Source organism: Silurus meridionalis, chromosome 4 (genome assembly GCF_014805685.1).
Source record: "Silurus meridionalis isolate SWU-2019-XX chromosome 4, ASM1480568v1, whole genome shotgun sequence".
In the NCBI taxonomy this organism is placed as follows: Eukaryota; Metazoa; Chordata; class Actinopteri; order Siluriformes; family Siluridae; genus Silurus; species Silurus meridionalis.
Genome location: NC_060887.1, coordinates 31,362,082 through 31,374,918, shown reverse-complemented (window position 1 = coordinate 31,374,918; position 12,837 = coordinate 31,362,082). Strand labels below are relative to the sequence as shown.

The 12,837-nt window shown below is 36.9% G+C and overlaps 1 protein-coding gene across 2 annotated transcripts in view; it reads right to left on the bottom strand.

Moving 5' to 3' along the window:
* LOC124384125 (piezo-type mechanosensitive ion channel component 2) overlaps positions 1 to 12,837 on the bottom strand; it is a 141,797-nt gene that overhangs the window by 116,732 nt on the left and 12,228 nt on the right. For both annotated transcript variants that reach the window (XM_046846693.1, XM_046846694.1), the window contains exon 2: positions 4,590 to 4,685. In XM_046846693.1, the coding sequence (XP_046702649.1) occupies positions 4,590 to 4,685 (96 nt within the window). The remainder of the gene's footprint in view (positions 1 to 4,589; positions 4,686 to 12,837) is intronic.

Sequence of the window (12,837 nt, the reverse complement as noted above, 5' to 3'; positions counted from 1 at the left end):
AATTAAGATAGACATATGATATACATATGTGCCCACGTGTCATGAATGAAAACGTTCTGACTGGAAATCCTGTGGATTTTTCCGGACAGTAATCATTCAGTATCAGCTGCACTACAAAATCACAGCAGCAGTGACTGTATTGAATGAAAGGATGAGGAAATTGATGATTTCCTTGATATTTTTGTGAAACTGATACAAGAAAACCTGGAGGGAACTTACAGAACAATGGCCTGAGAGTGTTGTACTTAAAGATGTAAGTCACTTGCTATTAGAAATATGTAGAGAAATCATCAAGACGTTTAGATCAGACTGAAAAAAACATAATTGTCAAAGGAAGTTTGCATTGCAAGTCTCTATTGAACAGTTTGGGTGAATACTTATTGATACATATCACACAGAGTAGTATTATGTAGTACAATAATGACCAATTTCAGTAAATGTGAAAGATGAACTCATATATATAGATCCAATTTATAATATATTTAGAAAGAATGCACTTTGTACCTTTGGAGGTGCAGTAAATAAAGATACAGAGGGTTGTACCTCAGACCTCAGTACCTAGAACCGCAGATGTTCTATTGTATTCTGTGGATGACTGCAGTGATTTCCTCAGGCTGGAATCTACCATGCTACAAGATCCTACAGGCCTTAGAAATGTGTCAGAAATAAACAGCAAACGTCAGTCTCAAAAAAAGTGCGGGCTTCTTTTAATTTGTCTGAAGCCTGCTTTTTGTGACGTGCCCTGATTGATTAATGCAGTTTGCCCCTACAAATCATGTGTCACTGAACACTGATGAAGAAAGATTCTGAGGACAAACTAGATAAGAGTTTAAATGACCATATATTTGTGTTATGTGTACCACCGGCCATTTATGTTAATCCAGTAACAATGCTAATTATGTCCCTCTCATTATATACCATAGCAACATTAGGAAAATAGAAGCGTGCCATGTTCTATTGCTCCCCAGAGTCTTGCTCTCAAGGCGCTGTCTGTGTAGATTCTCACATGTTCTGTCCAAGTTTTCTCCAAGCTCTCCAGTTTTGTTCCAGACACATACAAGAGGTAAACTGGCTACACTATATTTCCCTCATGTGCATGGATGTATGTATGTGTGTGTGTTTGTGTTTGTGCATTTGTGTTGTTCCCTACGATGTATTAGCATCCCATCCAGAGTGTATTCCAGCCCAGTGTTTCCAGGGTAAGCTCTGGAGTCACTGTGACCCAGAGCAGGATATTGTGGTTACTAGATCAGATGAATGACAAAACAAAGTATGAAACAAAGTGATTGTGGTCCAAAGTTTGTGCATAAAATCTTTGATTTAATCACAGAGATTAAGCCTAGTATGAATAATGAAATAAGATAAAGATTAGAGAAAAATAAATGGTGACAGGTTCTGAATCGACACAAAAATATGACTGTCTTGTACTAGAGGAGGATCGCATGCACGAATGAAAAAGGTTTGTATTCTTAATGAAAATTAAATAAAGAAATAAGGTGAGGAACCGTTTCTGTATGAAGCTAGGTTCACGTAGAGTCCAGCTTGCAGTGTGCTGATGTGGCCTGGGGTTCACCGATGGCCGTGATGAAGTAATGGTTAAAGTAGTGAACTGATGACACATGTGTGGGGGTGTTTGGGGTAAAAGCAAAGCGTACACATACGTGTACACACACACACACACACACACACACACACACACACACACACACTGCATTCCTTTCCTGCTCAGACTCTCCTCCCCCTCACACAGATCACTCAGTGGAGCTTTCACTGCCTGTTGCTTCTATGTTCAGTGCACTTTGGGTGTGAAAGGTGTCTTACTTCAATAAAAAAATAAAAAAATACATAAAAAACTAAGCCTTTGACTGGTACTTAATTTTTTTTTAAATGTACATGGATGCCCCAATAACTGAGCTGCATGGGCCTGCGATATTTACTTGTACAACGCAATATTTATAATGCGCTACAATATATTTTGGCTTCATAAATTCTGGTACAGATTTATAATCAAATGTCTTGGTTATTTCTAAATGCTTACAAATTGCCCTGGGATTACACCATGCCAAACGTCACATTACACATACGCATGCATTATCCCATCTCTGGGCTCCCATTCTCCCTGAGAATTCATAATTCAGAGGTTTTTTACAGAAAGCAATTAGGTTTGGCTCAGTCCTGGAAACTGCAACTCAGTTCCCCAGAGAATTCAAATTAGAAACACTCCCTGGTTTATGGGTTTCGTGATAGCAACCCACAGATGTCATAAATGGACAGTGCCTTAATTCGGACAATCACTTCCTTCAATTTACTGTTCACCATTACACATGAAATTTATAGCACATAGGGCCGAACTGTGTTGATCAGGCTAAAATAAAATATAAATATATAAAAATAAATATTGTTCTAAATATATTTCATATTTTTGTGTAAAAGGTTTGCACTTGCTCTGATATTTGCCTACTTAGTTCCTACCTGTGCCTCACTGCACACAGAAAAAACAAGGTACAGGAATGTAGCTAAAAATGTACAAATGCTTTGTACCTAACATTGGTACATTCGTGTACCTTCTTGTTTGTACCTCTAAAAGGACATTCATGCACATCTAGTGATAGAAATGCACCTTTGTGTCCTGGTTTAAAATTACATCCTGATATTTTTCCATAGCATTTTATTGATGTTCTGCTGAACTGATTTGTCCTAAAAAATTGTAAATGTTCTTTTTTGGTGGATTGTTTATACAGTCCTTCAGTTCAATTCAATACATTTTTATTTGTATAGCACATTTTACAATGGATATTGTCTTTTACATTTACATTCACGGCATTTAGCAGATGCCCTTATCCAGAGCGACGTACAAAAGTGCTTTGAGTCTTTATCAATTAATAAATCTACACTGGTACGCTAGATTACAAACTTAATATAAATATAACTCTTGAATTCTACAAAGCAAACTTGGAAAGTGCTAATTTAAGTGGTTTAGGAAGAGGTAGGTCTTCAACCGTCGCTTGAAGATAGTCAGGGACTCCGCTGTACAGACATCTAAGGGAAGTCCATTCCACTCTACCTTTGCCGGAACAGAGAAGAGCCTTGAAGTATAAAAGTCTTAAAGCAGCTTTACACGGATAAAGCAGTTTATAAGGTTATATAAAATAATGTGTAAATGCATTGCCTATAAGTTAGTTCCTTATAATTGTTAATCCCTGCTGAGCAACCCAGTGGTGACAATGGGAAGGAAAAACGCCCTGAGATGGTATGAGGAAGAAACCTTGAGAGGAATCAGAGTTAAAAGGGAACCTATCCTCATCTGGGTGGCACAGAATGTCCATTTATTGTAGTTTCATTGTTGAGGTGTGCAGTAATAGATGCTTAAATGCAGAACTATTCATGCAACCGGTGGACCTGTGAAATTGTAGAGCCAGTCATATTTTTTTTCTTCATCAAGTCTTGAAAAGCTCAAATAGCCTCAAACTTCTCATAAAATACAAATAGTCATATCATAGCTCTATAGGGTTTTTCTTTAATCAAAAGCATTGTTCAGTAAAGAATGGGATGCTCCTGAGCTGCTTAGAGTTTCTCCTCAGAGCTGTTGGGTTGGAACTGGCAGGAAACTTTGAACACAAACAACATACGCCAGCTCAGCTATATCCTGCGTCACCACACCTGAAATAAGTACAACCGAAAACACATACCCAGATTTCCGGTACACAGAGTTGCAAGCATCATAACAGAGAAGTCCTTTGTTTTCAATTGTCTTTGAGCCAGATTGCTCATGATAATCAACCTTAAGGTCAAGTAGTCTAGTGGGCTGCTCATAAACTTGCTCCACAAACAAGTAGCACACTGATGGACCCATAACAGGTTCTCCTCCCTGTGCTTAGCTTGATTATCTCCACTTATCTATTTGTATCTATTTACAGTATAAGCTCTATGCTTAGTTCATCTCTTGCATAACAAATACAGCAACACTGTGCATGTGAATCAGGATTTCACCCAGTCTATGCTGCAGGATTGCAATAAACACAAAACAGCCAATGTTAGAGAACTAGGTACAAGTGAGGTTTTGCTCTGTCACCTAGAACAATAGTGGTTTTATTCTCTTCTGCATTATTGGAGTGACGTCTTTAAAAGCCACATATGGATTTATTTTTTAGTTTGGTGTTCCAAACCCCATACTACTGTACTATTAGTACATCAGCTCTATTTAGGAACCCTATTTAGCAGCTAATGTGCACTTCTAATGTGTATTATGTGCCTGCTGTTTTCATCAATGGAATATATGAAATACAGATGGTTCCCAAGTTATGATGATTCGACTAATGATTTTTTTTACTTACTATGATGATGGAGATATGACAAAATAGTAAAAATACATTTAATTTTAAATAGTAACAGCGCTGGTCTATGTGCCCGCTGTTACATACATATATACTTTATAGTTTATATAGTATGGTGCTATTAATTGCTCTGTTTTGCTACTGTAATTTGTTATAATATTATAATTTCAAGTTACGATGGGGTCATAGGAACGTATCTCGGTTGTAAGTCTGGGACGACCTGTAAATGCAATGCCTGTTTTGCGAGATTCTCACCTTGCATTGTTGCCTTCGTCGGCTCTGCAAACAGCGGGATGAGCAGGAGGTAGATGAGGTAGACAAAAGACAGCACGTTGTACCGGAACAGACATGCTGCAGCAAAAAAGAAAGCAGAGCAAATGAGTGAGCGAGTGCATCGGATGCTCACAGACAAACAACAGACTGCTGAAAGGCCTAAATCAAAACCCTTATTACAGTACAAAGTAATTACACGTGGCAGAAACGGCACCAAAACAGTGCATATTAAAGGACTGAGATCATGCAGAGTGCTACAGAATCCCCTGAGGACAATAACAAGGCCTGCTGATTCTAGTTCTGATTTACTACACTTGTAGCATTTGACATAGCAACAATGTTTAACAACAGGCCGTAAGACACTTGTTGTCCAAATGTTGTTAGGCATGCAGAACAAGTAAAAAAATCGTATCTGTATATTGCTAGTCTGAATAAAAAGCACTGTATAATGTTATTTCACTCAGGTTCTACTGTAATTAAACCACAAAATGTAAACATACAATGACTTTACTAATTTCATCTGATAGCCTGAATAGGAGACAAGACGGACTTAATTACTGAATTGGACTTTGTAGTGAAAATTTCAGACTACACTGTTAAACAATCACATACGAACTGGATATCAAAAATTTACAACAGCCATCATTCACATTCACTTTTATGGCATTTGGCAGACAGTGTTATCCAGGGCGACTTACAGAAGTGCTTTAGAGCCTTTATCAAAAAGATATCTTCATAGTACAAATATTTCACCGTCTAAGAATTCTATCTAGTTGTTTGAGAAGCGATAGTATAACAGTGCGTTGGTACAGCAACAATGTCTGTGTTGTTGTTTTTATTCCCCCATTTCTTTCATGATTTACTGTTCAGTTGTGTGCTTGGTAAAGAAGTAGGTCGTTAGTCTTCTTTTGAAGACAGACAGTGACTCAGTTATTCAGGCAGCTAGGAGAAGGTGGGTGCCAGGATATAGATAGAGTCATGATGCTTGTCTTCCTTGTACCTTGAGGGATGGTAGGTTAAGCTGAGCTAGAGAGAACTCCGGGTGTCCATTTTTTGGCTCAGTAGGCATGCTTTAGTCTTTTAAATTTGATCTGAGCAACTACAGGTAGACAATGAAAGACTGACCAAACAACTAATCATGTAGCTGCATTCTTAGCAGTTTAAGGGGTTTGAAATTGCTAGGATGACTTGCAGTATCTAATCTTGAAATGACAAGAGACTGAACAACCATTTGAGTGGTTAACTCAAACATTCATTGTCATGGAATAGAATCCTCCAGATGATGTAGAGCAGTATCCTGCATTACCAAATCAGGTGCTCATTATAAGACGGGACAGATATGCTTTATAGGCAAAGGTTTGTTGACACCTGTCCTGGTTTTTATGCGTTTTTTTTCAACATCTCATTCCACATTGAGTCTCCACTCTTTTGGGAAATGTTCCACTAGCTTTTGGAATGTGTTTGTAGAGATTTGTGGTCATTCATTGATATGGTACAGGTACTGATGTAGGGTGAGGAGGCCTGGGGTGCAGTCAGCATTGCAAATCATATAAAAAGTGTTCAATAGGGTTGAGGTCAGACAACAACACATGTAAACTATATGTTTATGGAGCTTGATTTGTACCTAGGGCATTGTCATGCTGGAACAGGTTTGGGTCTACATTACTAGTTTATGTAAAGAGAAAATGTACTGCTACCACATCCAAAGACATGCTATACAATAGTATACTTCCAAATTTGCAGTAACAGCTTGGGGAAGAACCACAAACGGCTGGGAAAGTCAGGTGTCCCTACCCTTATAGTGTACTAGGTGTTCATAACTACACTTGCACTAATCCACAGTGCCTGAGAATTCCGGAAAGAGATCACGAGATCTTCATATGAGAATTCAACTACAGGGACATACAGCCCTGTCTTATTAGAGACAAGTATACCATATTGTATCCAGTTTGTCCTTAAGGTGAGTGGGCCCAATTTATTATGACTACCTTATCAAACATCTCAATGGTCCTTGGAGGAGAAGCAAAAGTAAATGGTGTTAAAAGGCTTCAGGATTCAGGAGGAACGTTCCTTCAGTTACACGTTATACATAATGGATGTTTTTTTTCAGTCAGAGGGTAAGGAATAGTAAACTTATTAAAACAACATTAGATTTAAAATTTTCATTTTGGTATTTCCAAACTTCAATATGAAAAAGCCAAAGAAGCTTCTCAACATGAAATTACTACTTGTAAACTAGTCTTTTTAACTACTGGTTCGTTCCCAGTTCACAGATTGACCTGCTCTAGATCAGTCAACATATGGACATATTTGATTATGTCTATAACATTGACAAAAAGATTGCTAATTCGAGGAAGAAAATGTAGTTAGCCAGCTATCTTTTGGCTATAAAAATGAAGATGATACTAAATGAGGCTTATAACATTGAGACAAATGACATATAGGCACTGACTCGCTGAATGCACTTCCTGTTTCTGAGACTGGGTGGGAAAACCAGCAGGAACCAACCAGCAGGAGTACAATGCTGGACCCCAGAGTCCTAATGCTGTCACCACACTGAGTGCTTCTGACACTGCCAAATTGTTTTGGCTCTACCGACACTCCACTGGACGTTTTGCAAGCTGTGAGCCATTGTGTATTTTTTCAAGGACCATTTGTTTTCATTGATTTCCTTGAAAACAGAAGGTTTGTTTTCTCTGACAAATTGTGCAGTGCTAATTGTGTGAGACGAAGCAAAGGGGGAGAGGTTTTGGTTTGTCTCATTTGAAGCCACATCCTGACTTTTACAAAGTTGGAAATTAAATACAGAAGAAACTGTAATGGGCAACCACCCCACTGTCCCTCTGTGCCCTACTTCTGAGTACACTACAACAACTTTCTATAGGATTAAAAAGCCAAAGATCCAAAAGATATTAAGCACCAAATAGTTCAATAAATCTAAACACAGACTTATCAGTTAGTTAGAAGTTTGTGTGTCTGTGTGTGCGTGTGCCTTTTATCTATTTTGGACATTTCATATCTAACCTTCTCAGCCCTATTTAAATCCGTGTTTTTTTGTCGGTTTTCACATCAAGATAAATATGACAGCTTTGGGTTTCCTTATCAGAAAGGCCATTACTCTTTGTTTCATAAAAGCTTCTTCAATGTAAATCTTTATTTCAGGTCTCCAGACAGGTGGTATTTTGTGGTATTAGCTGGATTAGCCTAACATTAACACCTCACAGATGGTGACCTCATATTGGCAACAACACAAGGAACTAGCCAGTGGCAGTGTTTTAACTCTACTCTGGCTGTTTGGAGAGAACGGTAGGCCCCAGGCCATTTCAAATGCATACTGAACCAATGCACGTTTATTTTCTTTATATTGCTGCACAGACCAACATTAGCCATGAATACATTATGCAGGTTAATACAAACATGAAACATGCCTGGTTCCCAGATATTCTTAGAGGCTGCCAGATGCACAGTTTTGTGTATTCATGTATATTGACCATCGCCTTATTGATTTGGTCTTGAGTTTAGGTCAAACAGAGTTAGCACTTCATCCCAAAAACATATTAAATAACATGAATGTGGTTGACATTTAAATAGAAACTGATGCTTGATACATTTACTGAATTAATTGTTTAAAAAGAAATAAAATAAATAAATGGTGTTTTCACAACATACTGTATGTAAAGTTAAATAAATGGATCAACCGAAAAACCCATATTCATTAGATTCATGACAGTCTCAGAAGGCTGTGAATCTGTACTGGGTGATGGGTGGGAATTAACACAATTATGAAAATTTTTTAGGCACCGGTGCTTATAAGTTTCCACTTGCATTATAAAGCCATAAGGCAACTTTTTTAATGTGTTTAATATCTGACAAATCCTGAAAAGTCCATTTAGATGCAACAGTAAGAATGAGATCTAATACCAATCACTATATATATTTGTATATATAAGCTATGTACATTTTGTATTTATCAAGGCAGTGTGTACAGTGATAGGTATTAGCATTCAGATAGTTAATTAATGAATGGTGATGAAACGTTTATTTATACTTGAGTTTACATCTAATGATACATTGTAGATGAATCTTTCTTAATTCCTCTGACATGAAAATAATTGTTAATATATATATTGTATGGCATTTCAATATTGTATTTGACCTTTATTTCTATATTTTAATTTTATCCTGCATATTTATTGTACTCCATAATACTATACAAAAGCATAAATAAATTGAATAGTAATTAAAATAGATACGCAGCTGTAAACATATTATGCTGCTACACATAGTATAAATAAATGTCATACGTACATACAGTACAGACCAAAAGTTTGGACACACCTTCTCATTCAAAGAGTTTTCTTTATTTTCATGACTATGAAAATTGTAGAGTCACACTGAAGGCATCAAGGGCTATTTGACCAAGAAGGAGAGTGATGGGGTGCTGCGCCAGATGACCTGGCCTCCACAGTCACCGGACCTGAACCCAATCGAGATGGTTTAGGGGTGAGCTGGACTGCAGAGTGAAGGCAAAAGGGCCAACAAGTGCCAAGCATCTCTCGGGGAACTCCTTCAAGACTGTTGGAAGACCATTTCAGGTGACTACCTCTTGAAGCTCATCAAGAGAATGCCAAGAATGTGCAAAGCAGTAATCAAAGCAAAAGGTGGCTACTTTGAAGAACCTAGAATATGAAATTTTTCAGTTGTTTCACACTTTTTTGTTATGTATATAATTCCATATATAATTCCACATGTGTTAATTCATAGTTTTGATGCCTTCAGTGTGAATCTACAATTTTCATAGTCATGAAAATAAAGAAAACTCTTTGAATGAGAAGGTGTGTCCAAACTTTTGGTCTGTACTGTACATTTGTAATAGGAAATAAATAAAAGAAAGAAATGCATAAGGTTGAATATGTGTGCCTTTAAACATGATTGGCATTATAGAACAATTGCAAGGGATGGAAAGTCCCTGACACAGGATGTTGGAGGACACACAATGCTTATTATGGCAATTTTGTAGAACCAGCAATTCCGTTACTTAGTTCAGAGACAATGTTTTCCAAATAAAATCCCTCTACAGCGTTACTGCATACACAGTATATCATATCTATCCTATCTATCTATCTATCTATCTATCTATCTATCTATCTATCTATCTATCTATCTATCTATCTATCTATCTATCTATCTATCTATCTATCTATATATCCATCTGTCCATTCATCCATCCATACGTCAACCTACCTACCTATCTACCTACCTACAACTAAAAATGCAAAGAAGTTGGGAAACTGTAAAGAAAAAAAATAATCAAATCTGCAAAAATGTAAATCTTATAAATCCATATTTATTCACAATAAAACATTTAATCTTGTAATCAAACACTTCTCAAAAAAGGTTGGGATATCAGCGCTCAGTTCAAAAGTCTGAATCTCTGATGGTATGGGGGTGCATTTGTGCCTATGGAATGAGCAGCTTGCACATCTGGAAAGGTGCCATCAATGCTAAAAGATATATATATATATATATAGGTTTTAGAGCAACAAGTGTTTCCATCCAGACAACGTCTTTTTTACAACAACTTGGCTTCATAGTAGAAGAGTCTTAGTTTACCTTATGTTTTTCTTAAAAAGGTAAATTTTTACCTGTCTGTCTGTCTATCCATCCATTCATCCATGCCTAAAATAGCAGGATGGATCTGATATATAGACAATATACGACAGTGAGTTTTTTTTTCTGGTGATGGAGCAAAATTGTTTAATAAACACTCAAGTCAGTGTATTGCACTCAAGAGAAACAAAGTATCAGTTACTACTTACATTCCTCTGTAGTCCTGTGAGTGAGACCACATTTATTTCAGTTTTAAGCTGAAAGGTTTTTTTGAATACAGGTGTTTAAAATTTGGAAATAGTTATGATAAGAATGGGCCTCTGTGTGTGGCAGGTCCAAATTATCTGGAGTGCCACACAGTGGTGTGTTCAGGACTGAAGGTCATAATAGCCTGTTATGACTTTGTATAAACATGCTGGTAATAATGTGTGGCTAAAGCTGCGAGCTGTTCCGCAAAATGTGCGCTTGATTATGACCGCCAGCCACGAAATCTGATAACTAATAGAGAAATTTACATTATAATGCAGCAATATCAGTGTTTTAAATTCCCCGAATCACCTTGCGTGATATATGCTAGTAAAAATCACTGGATTTAGTTCAGCATTTCGGCAAACTCCAGGCTTTTTCAACGACTGCTCATTTCAGTGGTTTTCTTGAGTCACTGCATGTGAGTCAGAGCAACTGTGGCCCTCCTCTAAAGTGCCTTGTTGTGTAGGGAAGAGTTCTGGCTTTGAACAGGGTCTGAAAGAAACGCTCAATCCCTGCTGGCAATCTTCGAGACCACTATGCTCTTTCATTCAGATGAGTCAGTAAACCAAGATTACAGCCAAGATGACAAAAAATAAGCTCCTTGTGAAACAGACATATGACTAACCATTTTCAGACCAGACTGAGGTCTTGTGAGTTTTGGGATTTTTATTTAAAGCATCAAAAACACGTGTGGAGACATGCGAGCCCTCAAAATGAGCTCAAATTCACACCATGATGAGTGACGAGACAAATCAGCAGTGTGAAAGTTTCATTTAAGCTTATTTTGTACAATTAAAAATCCTTTTTTTTGCATGTTGGCTTCTTGGTTGAGGCTTACACTCAGCAAAAACCTTATTAGGAATACTTTTATACTTACTCATTCGTGCCATAATCTACCTAGCCAATAACGTGGCATCATACAGATATGAACAAGTGGCTTCAGGAAACTTTCACATCAACCATGGTGTGAAATGGTGCGAAATGATTAATTTGATTGATTGGATTTGACCTTGACGTGATTACTGGCTTGAGTACTTCTATAACTTCTGATCTCAGGGGAATTTCACCCACAAGAGTCTCTAGAGTTTGAACTCGTACTAAAAAAAGAACACATAAAAAATCTACAGTAGAGGGAAATAAACTATAGGTTTTAGAATACTAAAATATTTTAAAGAAACTAAGAAAGCCTTTAGATTCTTAAATATTTCCATTTCCGCACCATTTCTAGGTCGCTATTAAAAAAAAAAGAAAGTTAGTGATATTGAATGCTTTTGCCAGATTTTCCATAAACCTAATCTCTTCTACCGAAACACATGTGCGCTGTTGAATTCAATCTTAAATTGATCATTAATGCATCATTAAGCACAAATGTGTGGAACTTGTTTTTAAAGATTCTACTTTTTACTCAACTTGTCAAATGTATCATTCGTAATGAACTTTGTTGTCTTAAATTAATAAAAAAAAATGCAATCTAGCAGCATTTTAACAAATGCTCCTGACTTTCAGACTCTACTTGTTTATGCTACATAAATATACACACCCCATAATGTATGTAGTGCTACAACCTGTACTCAAACCAGATATAGTTGGGATTTTCTAAATGGATTACCTTATTTAAAAATAAATTATATTATTGAAATATTAATTAAAATAAATCCCTGAAGGTGGAACACATTCCAACAGGTGAACTCTCCCCACTCCAACCCCTTATACTGTGGAGGTGGTAGCTCAGTGTTTAGGATGCAGGACTACTGATTAGAAGATTGTGAGTTCAAATCCCAACACCACAAAGTTACCACTGCTGGGCCCTTGAGGAAGGCCCTTAACCATTAACTGCTCAGTTGTATAAATTAGATAAGTCGCTCTGGATTGCCAAATCCTAAAAATAAAAAAATAAATAAAAAGAGTGCACCAGCATAACATATTTTCTATATATTGTATATAAAATTAATTATCCCAAAATCATTACTATTTACTTTAATCGATGACATGCTTTTACCTATTTTGTGTTTTTATAGCACATGTACTGCATTAAAGCACGTCATCGGGCTGAGGCATCAAATACCAAGCCTAAGCCACAAACCAATTATACCATTCAGTCAGGCAGAAGACAGAAACACAAAACAAATTCAAACATGCTTACCTGAAAATATACACATATATTAAACTGGACTTTGCGGTTAAAATGCTCTATTTGGTTAGCTGGCTCGGAACATGCCAACATTCCTGATGTGGATGTTCACATCCAAGCTAAATATGCTGGTGTTTACATTGAAAGAATACCAAAGATGACTAAATATGTCCAAAAATTATTAGGAAATACAAAAGTTTTTTTTACAGAAGCTAAATATTAATGTTAAACATAAACGTG